Source organism: Leptodactylus fuscus, chromosome 1 (genome assembly GCF_031893055.1).
Source record: "Leptodactylus fuscus isolate aLepFus1 chromosome 1, aLepFus1.hap2, whole genome shotgun sequence".
Taxonomy (NCBI): Eukaryota; Metazoa; Chordata; class Amphibia; order Anura; family Leptodactylidae; genus Leptodactylus; species Leptodactylus fuscus.
Genome location: NC_134265.1, coordinates 13,088,897 through 13,108,482, shown reverse-complemented (window position 1 = coordinate 13,108,482; position 19,586 = coordinate 13,088,897). Strand labels below are relative to the sequence as shown.

Below are 19,586 nucleotides of genomic sequence, written 5' to 3'. Positions count from 1 at the left end.
GTTTTGCTCCTTTTGTGGCTGAAGTCTTAAGGTTTATTTATTTTCCTGCTTTTTTCTAAATAAACCAGTTTGCTGCACATTTTGTCTGTGGTGCAACGTGACACGCTGGAGGTGCTACCAGGAGACAGGCCTGAACACCAGGAGACGTGGAGAGGGCCATAGGAGGGCAACAACCCAGCAGCAGGACCACTACCTCCTCCTTTGTGCAAGGAGGAACAGGAGGAGCACTGCCAGAGCCCTGCAGAATGACCTCCAGCAGGCCTCAAATGTTAATGTGTTGGGGCAACACGGTGGCCCAGTGGTTAGCACTGCTGCCTTGGAGCGCTGTAGTCCTGGGTTTGAATCCTGTCAGGAACAACATCTGCAAGGAGTTTGTATGTTCTCCCCGTGTTTGCGTGGATTTCCTCCAATTCTACAAAGAAGGGAAAAAAAATGTACATTGTGATCCCCATGTGGAGTTCACAATCTACAAAAAAAAAAATGTTAATGTGTCTGCACAAACGGTTCCTCCTATTGCAGGACGATGCCAGACCTCATGTGGCTGGAGTGTGTCAACAGCTCCTGCAAGATGAAGGCGTTGAAGCTACAGACTGGCCTGCCCGTTAGCCAGATGTGAATGCGATCGAGCACATCTGGGACATCATGTCTCGCTTCATCAACCAATGTCACATTGCATCACAGCCTGTCCAAGAGTTGGCAGATGCTTTAGTCCAGGTCTGGGAGTAGATCCCTCAGGAGACCATCCACAACCTCATCAGGAGCATGCCCAGGTGTTGTATGGCGGTCATACAGGCACGTTAAGGCCACACCTCACTACTGAGCCTCATACTGACATTTTTTAAGGACATTACATCAAAGTTGGACCAGCCTGTAGTGTGCTTTTCCACCTTAATTTTGGGGGTGACTGCAAATCCAGGCCTCCATTGGTTAATAAGTTTGACTTCCATTGATGATTTTTGTGTGATTTTGTTGTCATCATTCAACTTTGTACAGAACAAAGTATTCAATGAAAAGATTTCATCCATTCAGGTCTAGGAGGCGTTATTGGAGAGTTCTTTTATTTTTTTGAGCAGCATATATCGATAGATATTAACCATTATATATATATGCTGTGAGAGAGTGAAGGGTGTGGTCTGGGAGGACAGGTATATTTCAGCCAGGCAGCTAAAGGATGTTTGGTAAAGACCCACACCAGGGAGGTCAGCTGACTAAGGACTAGGAGCTGTGGCACCACACTGACAGAGCTGACCTGATCAGACTGAACATAAAAAGCAGGTAGTGTGCCACCTGTTATTGTTGCCAAGGTGGGAGTCTGATAGCCAGGCTCCTGTATAGTCAGGGGAAAGTTTTCTTATGTTTAGTTAGTTCTCAGCCGAGAAGGTTTTTTTTTTGTTTATTTGTGCAAAGGCAGTTAGTGCACTGTAACTGAATAAAGCCTGAACTTGTGTGTAACTCAGTGTCTGTGTCCCTGTTTGCTGCACTGCTACCGAGCATCTACCTGAGCGGTTCCCCACAATGCTATGAGGTGTCTGTAAACTGCTGATGATCTCAGAAGACAAATCTCTGTCCTGTATATTTTCTTATCTTTTTCTGTCAATGAAACCTACACCTATTCATCTTGTAAGTCTAGACAAGTTCCCAGGAAAAGAATTGGCCATATTGATACAATAAACTGAACTCTGCTGATTTGCAAATAGAGCTCTGTGTGAGATGATTTCAGATCTGAGTAATAGAAATCAATTTGGATCTCTACAGCATACTCTATTCAGGGAACGCCTTGTTTTCCATAAAACACAGACAGCCCCACTACATAGATGTAACACACAGACAACGCCACTACATACATGTCACACACAGATGGCTCTGCCACATACAAGTCACACACAGATGGAGGAGAGGGTCAGGTGGTGGCAGGGGACGCCGGTCAATGAGGGAGGGCCCACGCTGCAGGTGGGGCGCACAACACGGGAACGCTGCTGTGGACGAACTTTGCCACTGATGCCCTGTGCTCTCCACAGATGAAAGAAGGTTAACATTGAGCACATGTGACAGAGTCTGGAGATGCCTTGGAGAACGATCTGCTGCCTGCAACATCCTTCAGCATGAACGGTTTGGCAGTGTGTCAGTAATGGTGTGGGGTGTCATTTCTTTAGAGGTCTGCACAGCTCTCCATGTGCTCACCAGAGGTAGCCTGACTGCCATGAAGTCCTGAGATGAGATCCTCAGACTCCTTGTGAGACCATATGCTGGTGCGGTTGGCCCGGGGTTCCTCCTAATGCAGGACAATGCCAGACCTCATGTGGCTGGAGTGTGTCAGCAGTTCCTGCAAGATGAAGCTAATATATTTATATATATATATATATATATATATATATATATATATATATATATATAGTAGAAAAAAATGCAGAAGCAGCACAGCATACAAACCGGGTGCAAAGCCAAACTGGAAGGTGGCTAATCTTCAACTTTATATAGAAAATGGAAAAAATGGCAGCACTCCAATATTTAGAAAAAGTGTGGATTTATTCCAAGCAGCGAAGTAAACTCTGATTGTTTAAGATTAAAAAATTTTGACCTTTTTAATAGGAGTGCCTTTAGCCCTGCTCTGAATGAGCCAGCTATTGACACTTATATTGACTTGGTCAAAAGAGATATTCTTGCTTTGAGATCCTCTGTCACTGCTGATATTGTTCACCCTAATTTAAAAAGGGAGGAGATTGTTGCTTTGCAGGAATTGGTCCAAGATGGCGGCATCACTATCAAGTCAGCCGACAAGGGCGGTGCTGTCGTCATCACGGACACTCCTATGTACTTGAGAGAGATTTGTCGCCAGTTGGCAGATGTTAATGTTTACAGAAAATTACCTGGGGATCCTAAATTTGTTTTTTTTTTAAAGAAAATTAAAGATATTCTGAAGGAGGCCAAGCAGGATGGTCTTATTGATCAGGAACTTAGTGATTTTTTGTATATTGAACACCCTGTTACACCCGTAATATATGTTTTGCCGAAGATACATAAATGTTTGAACAACCCACCTGGTAGGCCTATCGTATCGGGGTGTGGATCTATGTTCTCAAGAATTGGTGTATTTTTGGATAAAGCTCTGAGATCATTTTCTATGGGTGCTTCTTTTATTAGAGATACTTCCGACTTTTTAAATAAATTGCAGGAGGTGACAGTACCTAATAGTAAGGAGATATTATTAGTGTCTTTTGACGTGATTTCATTGTACACCTCGATAGATCATTGTAGAGGTATGGCGGCGGTGAGGAAAAAATTGGGTTCTTCCAATTATTCCCCGGAGATAAGTGACTTGATCTTGAGATTACTTGAATTGGTATTGACACACAATTATTTTCTTTTTGGAGATGATTATTTTTTACAATTAAAAGGGACAGCGATGGGCGCCAATATGGCGCCCACGTACGCTAACATTGTTATGTCTGTCCTGGAGGAGGACTTTGTCTATGTGTCCCACCACTTCACACATGTGCTTGGGTGGTGGCGATACATTAGACGACGTCTTCCTCCTTTGGACTGGTACAGTATTACAACTTGATGCATTTCATCAATATCTGAATACTATTGATCCAGACATTAAATTTACAGTGACATATGCAAGAGATCAGTTACAATTTTTGGATGTGTTAATTGGCTATGATAATGGGAGTTTCTCTACCCGTATCTTTCAGAAACCTACAGATAGGAATAATTTATTGAGATACGAAAGTGGCCACCCACGATCAATGGTCAGGAGCCTTCCCCTGTCACAATTCTTACGTGTGAAGAGGATTGATAGTCAGGTTGAACAACTGCAGGGTGATTTGGATAACATGGCAGTTAAATTCAAAAATAGAGGATATCCCATTGGTGTTATTTCTAGAAACAGATGTAGGGCTGAGCAATACAGTAGGGAACAATTACTAAGGGGATCTACACGACACTCTGAAAACAATAGGATTCCATTTGTTTCTACTTTTAATTGCATGAGCAATCAGATTTCAGACATTGTACGCAAACATTGGGGAGTCTTGCGCATGTGTGCAGTCAATTTGCCAGAATTTCGTGCCCCTCCACTTTTTTCTTATAGGCAAGCTAGAAATCTGAAAGACCAATTGGTCTGTTCAGATGTAGGCAGTTTTAAGAGCAGCAGACAAACCACTTTAACAGGAGTAGTTAGGAAGGGTTGCTACCCTTGCTGTGGGTGTGTGAACTGTTCCCTTATGATTAAGGGGAATCATTTTATACACAATGGAGTAGAGTATAAGATTAAGCATTATTTGACTTGTGATTCAGATCATGTTATATATATGCTTTCCTGCCCATGTGGGTTGGTATATATAGGCGAAACGACTCTCGATGCAAAGACTAGATTGAATCAACACCGATATACTATTCAGAAACGAAAACAAGACCTGCCAGTTTCCAAACATTTCTCAGATCTTAAACATTCTGAATCTCAACTTAGATTTAGGATCATTGATTGTGTCCCCCCTCTCAGGAGAGGAGGTGATAGAGAAAAGATACTCAAAAGAAAAGAGATGGAGTGGATCTTCAGATTAAATACTTTAAAACCTTTTGGATTAACCCCTTAACGACCGGCCCATAGTAAAATTACGTCGGCACTGACAGGTTCTTCCTGACTGCCCTATAGTAAAATTACGTCGGGCAGTCAGGGAAGGATTCCCTGTCAGTGCCAATGTAATTGGAGCGGATCTTAGCTGTATCTGACAGCTAAGACCCTGCTCCATTACCCCCCATCGGAGGGGGCTCCGATCGGGGGGTTTTAACCCCTTCAGTTCCGTGATCAAACATGATCACGGAACTGAAGCGGTTCCGTGACGGTGCCGGCCGAATCGGCGCCCCCCGCGGCGAGATCGAGGGGTGCCGATGTCTCTAACATGGAGCCTGGGGTCTGGCCAGTGACCCCAAGCTCCAAAAGACCCCCAATACCTGGTTGATCCTGCCGCTTTAAGAGGAAGTCAGACGCAGGCAGCCCCTGCGTCTGACTTCCTCCAGACGCTGCAAGACACTGACAGCTGTGTCCTGCAGCGTCTAATAGAGAATTAGTGATGCTTTTATCAAAGCATCACTAATCCAAGTGTCCTAAAGTAAAAAGTGTAAAAGTAAAAAATAAAAAGTGAAAAATAAATAAATAAAGTGTCTGATAAAAATGAATAAACTTATAAAGCCCCAAAATTTCCTTTTTTCTATAAAAAATGAATTATATTAAAAAAAACTAAAACTTAATAAAAACAATACATATTTGGTATCGTCGCGTCCGTAACAATCTGAACAATAAAACTCCAACAATATTTAATGTATACGGTGAACGTTGAAAAAACCCCCCAGAAAAAACCCGCCGGAAGTAGTGATTTTTCGCCATCTCACCTTACAAAATATGCTATAAAAAGTGATCAAAAAGTCATATACACCCCACAACAGTACCAATAAAAAGCGCAGGTTGTCCCGCAAAAAATAAGCCCACAACCAACACTGTCAACCGAAAAATAAAAATGTTACGCTTCTCAGAAGATGGCGATGCAAAAAACATTGATTTATGTCCCTAAATGTGTTTTTATTCTACAGAATTAGTATCGCATAAAAAAAATAACATAAATGAGGTATCGCCGTAACCGTAACGACCCGCAGAATAAAGGGAACATGTTACTTATATTGTACGCTGCATGGCGAAAAATTTAAAAGGTAGAATGCAATGCCAGGATTGATTTTTCTTTAAAAAATCCTGCAAAAAAGGGTTAATAAAATGTATTCAATAAGTTGTAGGCACCCAAAAATGGTGTCATTACAAAATGCATCTCATCCCGCAAACAACAAGCCCTTATATGGCCATGTCACCAGAAAAATAAAGAAAATATAGTATCTAGTAATGTGAAGACAAACAACCCCAAAATCGCCAAATCATTAGAATACAACTGGCTGCGTCAGGTAGGGAATATATAAACTGTGCGAACGGATATCAGCGGACACCCCAGATTTACAGCTTACGAGGGAAAAGACACCGGAAGTGACCCCCTAAGTGACCCCAGAGTGACTCCCCCAATCATGGGACATAGTAGGGAATTTGGTGTTTGCAATGTCCTCCACACCGCTTATATATTCCCTCTTCGCCATCCCCTCTGCAATCACGTCCGGGGTACTAATACTCACTACACGCCCTGATATATTCTTTCAGGGGTGCAGTTTTCAAAATGGGGTGACTCCTTTGGGGAATCCAGTTTTCTGGTACGTTATAGGCTCTACAAACATGGCATGGCGTCTGGATACCAAACATCTGAATCTGTACTCTAAAAGTCGCATAGCGCTCCTTCCCTTCTGCGCCCTGCTGTGCGCCCAAACTGCAGTTTATGCCACATGTATGACACTGGTGTACCCGGGATAACGGACGTAATGTCATATGTGGGTATAAACTGATACTAGGGCACAGCCGGACACAGAAGGGAAAAGAAGGGTTATTGGGTTTTTGGAGCGCAGACGGTTTGGTTTTTGGATGCCATGACACTTTTGCAGAGCTGAAGCGCCAGTAAAGTGGAATCCCCTGATATGTGACATTATTTTGGAAACTACACCCCTGAAGGATTTCTCCAGGGGTACAGACAGCATTTTTAACCCCCAAGTGTTGCTATAACTTATTATCCATAAATGAATACAAAGCTGATTGTGAGAAGTGAAAATGACAATTTTTCCAAGAATCCGTCATTTCAGTGCGTAATATATTGTGCCCGACTTGTATCAGAGATGAACGCTCTGAAAGCTGTTATGCCCGGGATACCCACTTAACAGTTTTTGGAGTGTCTCTGCTGACATAAGTTGGGCACAACATATCAGATACTGAAATGGCGAATCTCTGGAAAACTTCATTTTTAACTTCTCATTATCAGCCGCAATTTCATTTCTGGAAACCAAATAAATGCAACCCTCAAGGGTTAAAATGCTCGCTACACCGCTTGATAAATGCCATCAGTGGGGTAGTGTCCAAAATGGGGTGAGATGTCTGCAGATTCCACTTCAGGGGCTTTGCAAAAGTGGCATGGTGTCCTAAAACCAAACTGTGCTCCAAAAACCAATATAGCGCTCCTTTCCTTCTGTGCCCGGCTGTGTCCAAACAGCCTTTCTACCTACATATGGCATTAAGTCTGTTATCCGGGGTACACCAGTGTCATACATGTGGGCATACACCGCCATTTGGGTACACAGCAGGGCGCAGATGTGAAGGAGCGCTATGTGCTTTTGGAGTGCAGATTTAGATTGTTGGTTTTTGGACACCATGTCATATTTGCCGAGACCCTAAAATTTCCCCTACAAAATGGGGTCACTTCTTGGTGAATTCCAGTTTACTGGAACCTCCAGGGCTCTGCAAAAGCAACATGGCGCCCCGAAAGTCCCTCTAACACTGTACCCCAATAGCTAAAAAGTGCACTGCTCCTTCTCTTCTGAGCCCTGCTGTGTGCCCAAGCAGCAGTTTACACCCACATATATAATTTTTTGCCCCTCAGGATGGCCCCTTAATAGTTTTAGGAGTGCAGGTCTCTGACAACACAAAGTGAGGGCAACGTATTGGGCACCGAAATGGCAGATTTCTTTAAAAATTTCAATTTTCATTTTGTACATTAATTTTTGGGAAGCATTTTCAGGCTCAAAATGATAATACCCCTTGATACATTCCTTGATGGGTGTAGTTTTTAAAATGGAGTCACATTTGAGGGGTTTCCATTGTATTGGTACTTTAGGGGTTCAGCAAATGCGACATGGCACCTGAAAACTATTCCAGCAACATCTGCCCTCCAAAATCCAAATAGCGCTCTTCCCATTCTGAGCCCCAACATGTACCCATACAGCAGATTATGGCCACATATGGGGTATTGCCGTGTTCAGGAGAAATTGTGCAACAAACTGTGGGGGGCTTTCTCTCCTTTAACCCCTTGTGAAAATGAAAACTTTGGGGATAAAGGGACATTTTACTAATTTTTAACCTACACATCCCTAAGTTAGTAAAATCTGTGAAACGGCTATAGGGTCAAAATGTTCACTATACCCCTCAATGAATACCTTAAGGGGTCTAGTTTATAAAATGGGGTCATTTATGGGGGGTTTCAATTGTTTTGGTAACTCAAATCTTGTTTGAATGTGCAATGGGCCTGAAATATCTGCAAGCAAAATTTGAGTCTTGAAATCCAGTTGGTGATCCCTTCTTTTTGGGCCCTACCGTGCGTCCGTACATAGAATTAAGGCCACAAAGTGTACATTTTTGAACACGGGAGAAATGGGGCCATCTATTTTGGGGTGTTTTTCTTCATTTTCATGTGTTATGTGCAAAAAAACTGCCTTTAAAATTACTCTTTTGTGTAAAAAATATGAGAATTTTTTGTTTGACGCAAATTCTTTTAAAACCTATGGGGTCAAAATACTCACTATACCCCTCAATGAATACCTCAAGGGGTCTAGTTTATAAAATTGTGTCATTTATTGGGGTTTTCAATTGTTTTGGTAACTCAAATCTTGTTTGAATGCGCAATGGGCCTGAAACATTTAGAAGCAAAAATTGTGTCTTGAAATCCAGTTGGTGCTCCCTTCTTTTTGGGCCCTACTGTGCGTCCGTACATGGGATTAAGGCCACAAAGTGTACATTTTTGACCACGGGAGAAATGGGGTCATCTATTTTGGGGTGTTTTTCTTCATTTTCTTGTGTTATGTGCAAAAAAACGGCCTATAAAATGACACTTGTGTAAAAAATATGAAATTTTTTTTGTTTGACGCAAATTTTCTCAAAACTTATAGGGTCAAAGTACTCTCTATACCCCTCAATGAATACCTTAAGGGGTCTAGTTTATAAAATGGTGTCATTTATGGGTGTTTTCAATTGCTTTGGTAACTCAAATCTTGTTTGAATGTGCAATGGACATAAAATATCTGCAAGCAAAATTTGTGCTTTGAAATCCATTTGGCCCTCCCTACCTCTTAGGCCCTACTGTACGTGCGTATATAGGACTAAGGCCACAAAGTGAACATTTTTTAACACGGGAGAAGTGGGGTGATATATTTTGGGGTGTGTTTCTTCTTTTTGATGTGTTGTGTGCAAAAAAACTGGCTTTAATATGACACATATTTGAAGAAAATGAAAATGAAATTTTTTTCATCATTTGTAATAATTCTTGCAAAACAATATTTGTTTGATCAAAATGCTCACTATACCCCTCAAAGAATACCTGAAGGGGTCTAGTTTTCCAAATTGGGTCATTTAATGGGAGTTTCTGTCATAATGCCACCTATTCCTGTCTGCAAACATAGCTTGGTACAGGAAAAAATCACACACTCAAAATTTCCAAAATTTGCTTATAAACTTGATAAACTTGTAAATTGTCTAAGTTACTCAAATATGCTAAAATTATCTCAAATATGCTTGAAACACAAAAGGAACATTTGGAAATATATAACTACTAACTTTTTTGCCCTGTATTATTGTGCATATGTGAGATATCGCAGCTGAAAATGGAAAACACTGAAAAATTTTCAAAATTTTCAGCATTTGCGAGTTTTTTAATAAATTTACACAAGTTATATTAGTCTAATTTTACCTTCTCAGTAAAGTACAACATGTCACGAAAAAACAATATCAGAATCGCTTGGATGCAATATACTGTTACAGAATTATTCATTGATAAAGTCACACAGGGCAAATTTCAAAAATTTGGCTTGGTCATTAAGGTCCAAAACAGGCTGGTCACTAAGGGGTTAAATGTTGATTATAAGTTGTCCACATTAGTTTAGATGGTTCGGTTGCCCTGTGACTTTATGTATTCTCTTTGGTCTCTATCTTCCTTTTTGTAATTAGTGATTTGTTTATTTTTTTTTCCTCTTTTTTTTCTTTTTCTAGAATTGTATTTTTTGCACTTGGAGACACATACACCTTCTACTCACTCACTTTTAAATTTATGAAGAGGATTTTGGAGGACGTACATCCAACTACGCTAACATGGACGTTTTTGCTGTTTTTTATAGCTATTTATACTAATAAAAAACTTTTTGTCTTTTTATATGCTTCCCGTGGCTTTGAATATAGATTTACTTGTTTTGCTTTAATATTGATTTGTTTATTTATATGTATACATATAAATATATATTTATTTAATTTTTATTTATTTATTTATTTATTTATTTCTTATTTTTCTTCATTATTCTATAACAAATATTCATGGTCTATTTAATTTTCTTGATTGTCCTAATTGGGTTATGGGTCCCAAAGATTGTGGGCTGACATGCATGCGATCTATGGCGGTTTGTATGTGTGTTTGGCCAGGGGGATGGAGGGTGTCCCCTATTGGTATACCCTCGGTCCTCTTTTTCAGTCTGGTTGACCTCTTGGGCGGTAATATATTCGGGTCGTTTGTGAGACGCTGATGTAGGTCTGCCATAATATACCCTTCAATTGGACTATAGTTAAAAAAATTAAAAAAATAAAAAAAAATAAAAAATATTTCTTTAATTTTGGGCCATATTATTATTTGTTTATACTTTATGGTTTAGATTAAATTATTTTGGATTTATTTACTTATTCATTTATTTTATTTATTTATTTACATTTTTTTTTGTTTTTTTATTTCATTTTTTTTATTTCTTTTCTGGCTATAGCAACACCTGACTATGTAGATGCACTGTGTCTGCTTGTTTTTTAACATGCAGGTTTACACAAGTGCACTGGGTAGTCTGGGTGGATGCCAGCTTTTGGTATACCGCACATGACTTTATTTTACTCTGTGCGTGCAGGGATATACTATGATTGATATATTCAGCCTGGGAAGGCATGTTTTTTCTGTTTTTTTTCTGATTTTGCACAGTAGTCACTTTTGGACACTGCAATGTATGAATAAACGCCCATGATACTAGTGAAAGCAAGTGGATGTTCCTCCTCCTCGTATTTATATTTTATATATGGTGTGATTTTATATATATGTGTCACTTATATTGATCTGAAAAATGTTACTAGATCATGGTATATTTATAACACTTTTTTACACTGTATCTTTCACTCCACCTAAGTGTGTTTTGATGTTGTGTTGCATTGTATCCACATGCTAACTAATTAATTGTAATTATGCACCATATGATGTGGTTGTTATTTAAACTGGTGGTTTTCCTCACTTCTTTGCTTGAGAAAGGTTCAGATAAGAACCGAAACGGCGCTGCTTGGAATAAATCCACACTTTTTCTAAATATTGGAGTGCTGCCATTTTTTCCATTTTCTATATATATATATATATATATATATATATATATATATATATATATATAGAGGTCAGGGGCATGGAGAAGTGAGTCAAAGATTTACAGAGAAAGGCAAAGCTGAAAGAAGAGGTCATGGCGGTCCAAAGCGAAGAGACGGGAAATGTGAGCAGACGTATCCTGTAAGTCTCAAAATATTACTGCACTGTATTCACTGTAATGTTACAACTAGCACCTATACAACCCCTTCCCCCATATTCAGTTTTTGGATTGTCCGCCTCAGGCAGCAGATAGGCTAGGTTCACCACTGGTCCCTTGCTGGCTGCCATGCAAATAAAATTAAAATAAAGAAAAAAATAAAGAAGAATTAAGTCTCTACGTCTCATCACTGGTTCTAGCGTCTGCGTCACCTAAATTACAGTAAGGACAGTTTGTGAAATGAATAAAAAATATTAACTGGAAAAATGTGAATAACGGACAATTGTACCCTCAATAGTTTAGTTTTTCTATATTCCTGGATGTTGAAAAAAAACACATAAAAAATTGTTACTGAATAAAAACACAAAATTATTCCCATATTTAGCTGTAAAAATTTTTCTATCCTTCACAACCGGATGTAACTAATAACCCAAAAATGTGTCCAGTCATGAAGGGGTTAACCCTGACCGCTCCCTATACATCTCACACAGACAGCTCTGCTATATATATATTCTATACACACACATATATATATATATATATATATATATATGGAACTTTGCAAACCTTCGAGTGTATAAATGTAAGTGCTTAGGTTATTGTGCAATCTAAGGGTGCATTCACACTACGGATACGCTGACTGATTCTGAACGTTAAAGAATCGTATGAAGCAGATCCCATTCATTTCAATGGGAGTCAGCATATGAGCCCTCCCCATTGAAATGAATGGGCTGCTTTTTTCTCTACGAGCGCTCCCATTGAAGTGAATGGGAAGTGCTCGTGTGTAATCAAAGTGTGGAATTTAAGTGTGCATTCAGAATTACCGTATTTTCCGGACTATAAGGCGCACATAAAATAGTTCGATTTCCTCAGAAATCGAAAGTGCGCCTTATAGTCCGGTGCGCCTTATATAAGGCTTGAAGCGGCGGCACGCGAGGAGTTAAGCGGCGGCCGCCGGCAAAGTCTGCATGCCGCTTCCATACATTGCAATGGGAGCGCGCTATTCAAATAGTATTTGTTCATCTCTAACTATTTGAATAGCGCGCTCTCATTGTAATGTATGGAAGCGGCATGCAGACTTTGCCGGCGGCCGCTGCTTAAAGAGATTCTACTAGAGATGAGCGAGTACTGTTCGGATCAGCCGATCCGAACAGTACTCGCTCAACTCTAGATTCTACCATTAAAAGAACCTCTTCCCCCTAACCACGTCGGAATAGCCTTAAAAGACTATTCGTCTCTTACCTTTCCCATAGCCAGCGCCGACTTCTCCCTGAGCTGTGTTCGCGCCTTCCGTGTCGTCTTCTTTGGGCCTCATGGATGACGCATGCGCAGTCGGCTCTGGCTGCGAGAGCCTGTTAGAGCCGACTGCGCATGCGTCATCCATGAGGCCCAAAGAAGACAGAGACGGAGCTGCGGAAGAAGGCGGCGCTGGCTATGGTAAAAAGGTAAGGAGATTATTCCGACGTGATCAAGAAGGAAGTTCTTTAATTCCTCGTGTGCCGAGCGCTTCCATTCATTTCAATGGAAGCGTACCATTGAAATGAATAGAAGCGGCTGGCACGCGGGGGGTTAAGCGGCCGCCGGCAAAGTCTGCCGGCCGCCGCTTTCAATCATATAAGGCGCACCGGACAGCGCTGCGCCTTGTAGTCCGGTGCGCCTTATATATGGACCTAGGCAGGACTATAAGGCGCTCATGGGTAATGCGCCTTATAGTCCGGTGCGCCTTATAGTCCGCAAAATACGGTAGGCCAGAATTGGAACAGAAGGGAACACAAACCAACTACTACGATTTTTTTCTATTGTGTAACAGAAATGCTTCTCACTATAATCACTGTTCTTCTTCCTATACTTGTAAAAAACACTTTTCCACCCCATACCAGCCATGTCAGCAAGAAATTCTCCATCTCTCCTACCCCACCATATGACTTTCTCTGCACAGCTACTCACAAACCTGCAGGCTTGCCGCCCCCAGACACACACAATCTCCCCGCACCCTCTCCTACTTACACCTGCTGTCCCTCTCCCTGCTACTCCTTACTTCTGGCGACATATCTCCTAATCCTGGACCTCCCCAGCAAATCTCTACTTTTGGCCCATTCCCCACCTCTAGCATCAGCGCACGAGGTGTCTTGCGGGTTACAGAATGCCTCTGGAAGAAAAGCCACTCCCAGGAAGACTTCCCCAGGTATAAAGAGGCAGTTCTCATATTCAATAATGCACTCACCTAAGGGGCAAGGCAGTGGCTTAGTGGTTAGCACTGCAGCCTTGCAGCCCTGAGCCCTGGGTTTGAATCCCACCAGGAACAACACCTGCAAGGAGCTTGTATGTTCTCCCTGTGTTTACATGGATTTCCTCCCATTCTACAAAGACATACTGATAGGGGGGAAAAAATGTACATTGTGATCCCTACATGGGGCTTACAATGTACATAAAAAAAGAACACACCTCTGCTAAGCAGGTCTACTTCACCACACTCATATCTGCCCTGTCCCGCAACCCAAAACAGCTATTCACCACCTTCCGCTCCCTCCTCCTGTACCCCCTTACATCACTTATCTCAGCTGACAACATTGCCTCTTATTTCAAAAGTAAAATTGACACCATCAGAGACAGTCTCACCAAGCAACCCCTCTACCCAATTGTTCGCTGCTCCTCATCCTTAACCTGTTTCTGCACCATCACTGATGAAAAGTTCTCCACCCTAATTTCTAAATCCCAATTTCTAAGTCCATCTCCTGCACGCTTGACCCAATCCAGTCACATCTCCTCCCCAAACTCACTGAAGTCATTACCCCAGTCCTAACACATCTCTTCAACCTATCCCCAGCCAATGGATCCTTCCTTTCTGCCTTCAAACATACCACTGTTACTCCTATACTCAAAAAAACCATCCCTTGACCCATCCACTCCAGCCAACTATCGTCTTATCTTGCTGCTCCCGTACAGCTCAAAACTGGTTGAGCAACACGTCCGGACTATCCTCCTATCTCTCGTCTAACCTGGTCTTTGACAGACTACAGTCAGGCTTCAGACACCGTCACTCTACAGAAACTGACCTAACCAAAGTCACTAGTGACCTTCTAACTACTAATGACAAGCGTGCTCCTCCTCCTTGACCTCTCCCTGTGAAAAAAACAAAAAGGAAGAGACGCCGAGCGCTCTGAGTGTAGTATTGTTAGTAGTTATAAATGTTATATCAAATTAAATACCAGTAAACCTCTCACCTGAGAAATATGTGTTTTTGTTGTCACATACAAAGTGAAAATCCAGGTGAGAGTGGCAGCAGAACCAACAGGAACACCGGAAAACCGGAGAGAAAATGGAAAATGGGGAAGCAGGGAACTGCGCTCACTGGTAGGGGTTGAATGACAGCCAGAGAGATGAATGGAATAATAAATAATGGATTTATTGAGGATAAAAGGCACGACGCGTTTCGGACCACCTCTGGTCCTTTATCAAGTGCAAGAGTTTCCCTCACTAAACTCTCTCCTCTACAATCTATTCTGAATGCAGCAGCCAGGCTCATCTATCAGGCTAGACGCTACAGCGAGGCCTCCGGTCTGTGCCAGTCGCTACACTGGCTGCCTATTCATTATAGAATAAAATATAAAGTTATTACTCTCATCCACAAGGCTCTCCATAATGACGCACCTCCCTACATTTCTTCCCTCATCTCTGTCTACCGCCCAACCCGTGCTCTCCGCTCACTCAATGACCTAACACTTACATCCTCTATTATCAGAACCTCCCACGCTTGTATACAAGACTTCTCCCTAGCTGCACCGCTTCTCTGGAATGCTCTACCCCGGACAATCAGATTAACTCCCAACTTCTACAGTTTCAAACGCAAACTAAAGACGCATCTTTTCAGACAAGCCTATCACAATTCCTAATGCACAAAATTGTCTGACCCCTGTATAAGCAATGCCGCCCCTGCTACCTCTTGTGTCACCCTCTCTACCTCATAGATTGTAAGCTCTTTTGAGCAGGGCCCTCAGTCCCATTGTGTGAAATGACGTTCTTTGTTATGTATGTCTGTATCTGAACCCTATAAATTGTACAGCGCTGCGGAATATGTTGGCGCTATATAAATAAAATGTATTATTATTAAATTCTGAGTCAGCCGGGCTGACTCAGAATTTGCACTTGATAAAGGACCAGAGGTGGTCCGAAACGCGTCGTGCCTTTTATCCTCAATAAATCCATTATTTATTATTCCATTCATCTCTCTGGCTGTCATTCAACCCCTACCAGTGAGCGCAGTTCCCTGCTTCCCCATTTCCCTTGACCTCTCCCTGTGACAGTCGACCACTCCCTCTTACTAGAAACTCTCTTATCCTTTGGTAACTCAGACCTGGCCCTTTCCTGGATCTCCTCATACCTCACCGACCGCACATTCAGCGTCTCCCACTCGCACACCACCTCCTCACCTCGCCCTCTCTCTGTAGATGTCCCCCAAGGCTCCGTCCTAGGACCCCTCCTGTTCTCCATGTACACCCTTGGCCTGGGCCAACTTATAGAATCTCATGGCTTTCAATACCATTGCTATGCTGATGACACTCAAATATACATCTCTAGACCAGACATTACCTCCCTGCTGGCCAGAGTTCCAGAATGTTTAGCAGCTGTAGCCTCCTCCCTCTCCTCCCGTTTTCTCAAACTCAACATGGAATAAATGGAGTTCATCATCTTCGCCCCCCTCCTCACATGGCCCTTCCACCTGACCCATCTATTAAAGTTAATGAAACCACTCTAACCCCTGTCCCTCGGGTCCGATGTCTTTGGATAACCCTGGACTCCGACCTATCCTTCAAATCTCACATTCAAACCCTTAACAGTTCCTGCCACCTCTAACTCAAGAGCATCCATCGAATCCACTCCTTCTTCACCCCTGAAGCTACTAAAATGCTCGTCCAGGCCCTCATAATCTCCCACATAGACTACTGCAACACCCTTCTCCATGGACTCCCAGCTAACACCCTCGCCCCCCTCCAGTCCACCTTAAACTGCGCTTCTCGCTTACTTCACCTCACTCCCCGTTTCTCATCAGCTGCTCCCCTCTGCCAGTCCCTCCACTGGCCACCCATTGCCCAGCTAATAGAATACAAGCTACTAACGCTAACATACAAAGCCATCCACAATCTGTCCCCTCCATATATCTCTGACCTAATCTCCTGCTACCTGTCCTCCCGTGCATCCCCCATACTCTGGAACTCTTTACTAAAACACATAAGACTGACCCCCACAATCACAGGCTTCCAGAAGACCCTGAAGACTCCCCTACTCAGGAAGGCCTACAATCTCTAATAACACTATCACCGCACCGCCATCTGTACAGTCTCCCCCTCTCCTTCTGTCTCTACCCCCTTCCCCCTATAGATTGTAAGCCCTCGCGGGCAGGGCCCTCTACCCCACTGTGCCAGTCAGTCACTGTTAGTATTATATCTACCTGTATATTCTGTGTATTGTATGTAACCCCCAAATGTAAAGCACCATGGAATTAATATAATAATGTACAGCAGCATGAAATGAATGGTGCCATATAAATAAATAAACAATAATAATAAAAATAATCATAATGTAAACATATCCTGATCCAGACACATCACTGCAACTCATAGCAGAGACCTAGAACACCAGGTCATGTGACTCCTCCCACACATGTGACATCACCACAGGTCCTTATCCTTGCATATAAAGCTATAACAGCAGGACCTGATCATGTGACTCACTGACTCCTCCCACACCTGTGACCTCACCACAGGTCCTGTCACCACAGTCACTGTACAGGAGGAGGTAGGTGGTCGCTCACAGACCTGGAGCTTTTATTAACCCCTTTCAGACCAGACAATTCTAGGACGTCATCCCAGTTACATTAGAATTAGAGAAACTCTCCGGACAATGTCAGTATTTTCTTGGATATTTCGTGTATTCCGGCCATTCTCGTTGTCTCAGGACTCGGCTGCTTTAACCCCTTCCTGCTCGGTGCCGTACTATTACGTTGCGCTGGCCGTGTAGTTAATGCTCAGCGCTGTAATAGTACATGGCTGTAATGTGGCGGCACAGGAGCCGTATTATACAGCCGATACCTGGGACTGGTCACCGGAGAGGAAAGATACTCCGACTCCAGAGGATTAATCCCTCACATACCGGGATCGCTATTCATCATGGCGTCCGGGGAGTCTGGAGACAAGATCGCCCCTCCCCCACCCCTCAGATCCCCCTCGATAAGATCACAGGGTCCGAGGGGTCGCTATGGCAGTCAGGAGTCCGAGCGTCAGCAAGCACAGTGACCCTAAGTGCGATATGCGGGGTCACCTACAGTCTGACAAGTTTACTAGAATTTACACCAGAAACTGAAAGAAATCAAATCAGAAACTACAACAAATGATATGTAATGTAGATTATATTCTGTGCTCCACCGACTACCGAATATACCCCAAATGTATCCCCATCAGTGTCCTGGTCTCCTTCTTCTCACCCCTCAGCAGACACCGCTCCATATACATGTCCTGTACCAGCCTAGGTTTGTCTCCCCGGTGTAGGGCGCTCGTTCTACATTACAGGTTAGTGGAGGAGAAGAGACTGATACTGAGGAGGAATGTGCCATGTATCTTCACATACTAGCGACTGAAGCGGGAGCCCCCCTTATACTCCCTACTAATCCTATTTATTCCATGGGATTCCGTGTAGTGATTACATCATCTCATCTTCTCTCCATTCAGGTTCCTACAATATAGAATCCTCTCAGGATCTTCTATATAAGAGAATATTCCTGATTGATCCATCAAGGATGGAAAGAGACAGGAACAAGATGGCGGAAAGTCTATTAAATCTCACCCTAGAGATCATCTACCAGCTTACTGGAGAGGTGAGAGATTCTGATGATGTCATCATGACATCATTCTTATCTATAGTAATAACAGATGATAGGACTGGAGAGGTGATGGACTCTGGACATGTATGTAGTGAGATTTATTAATGTGTCTCCCCATAACCAGGATTACACAGTAGTGAAGAAGACCTCTAGTGGGCGCTGTCAGACCCTTGTATTTGATGGATGGAGAGGAACCCTGAGCCCATTCCCAGGGCCTCCACCTCACCCCCTGATACAGGAGGAGATCAATGGACAGAAGATCCTAGAACTCACCAACAAGATGCTGGAGCTGCTGACTGGAGAGGTGACACTGCTGGGAATGCTGGGACATTATACAGTAACTGGAGGGGTCGGGGTGATGACTGTATCATTGTGTTGTCAGGTTCCTATAAGGTGTCAGGATGTCGCTGTCTATTTCTCCATGGAGGAGTGGGAGTATTTAGAAGGACACAAGGATCTGTACAAGGAGGTGATGATGGAGGACCACCAGCCCCTCACATCAGCAGGTAATAGACATGACTATATACACATGGACTTCCATTATTTGTATGTACAGAATGAATTCAGTCCCTGTCTGTGTTTCCTACAGGTAGATCCAGTGAGAGGACAACACCGGAGAGATGTCCCAGTCCTCTTCTTCATCAGGATGATCAGGTAGATGGAGATATTCCCTATGATGTGTAGACGGGCTGTGAAGTCCTTGTGTCTCTTTCCCTTTTCGCTGACTTACAATATTTATTTCACAGCTTCAGGGTAAAGATCTGAACAATGTTTTGGCTGCAGCAATAAATGAAGATCCCTATGTGAGTGGTGATGAGGAGTGTGAGGAGGACATTCCTCCAGGGAACTGCCCAGGTGAGGAGTCACCACAGAACAGTCTCAGATTCTCCTCATTCTCCGACTACTATAGTTCTGTGTAGATTTCTGTGTCCTGTTACATTTTTCGGCTGTATACTCCATTCAGCTATATACAGGTCATATATGATAAATAATATGACCCCATAATGAAATATGTCAATGCAAATGAGGACAATTTCTTCATCACCTGTTGTATGATTTGTGTAGTATTCTGAGCGTCACCTCAGTCTACCAGGAAATGTTATTATTTTTCAAAGTTTGATTTTTAAAAAAGTTCTAACAAGCAAAACAAAATCTATATAAATTTGACATCACGTAAATCATTCCGACCCACATAATTTAGGTAGCTTGGCATTTGGAAGATTATAAAGAAAGGACAGCGTAAAGGTCTCGTCCTCCTATATATCTG

The 19,586-nt window shown here is 42.5% G+C and overlaps 1 protein-coding gene and 1 pseudogene across 1 annotated transcript in view; one reads left to right on the top strand and one right to left on the bottom strand.

Annotated features, from left to right (window-relative positions):
• LOC142191103 (uncharacterized) overlaps nucleotides 1-19,586 on the bottom strand; it is a 602,426-nt pseudogene that overhangs the window by 319,941 nt on the left and 262,899 nt on the right.
• The window catches only part of LOC142188968 (uncharacterized), a 72,602-nt gene that overhangs the window by 1,397 nt on the left and 51,619 nt on the right, over nucleotides 1-19,586 (top strand). The window contains 4 exon segments of the mRNA XM_075262083.1: nucleotides 2,019-2,125; nucleotides 2,900-2,992; nucleotides 18,914-18,973; nucleotides 19,066-19,174. Coding sequence (XP_075118184.1) covers nucleotides 2,019-2,125; nucleotides 2,900-2,992; nucleotides 18,914-18,973; nucleotides 19,066-19,174 — 369 coding nt within the window.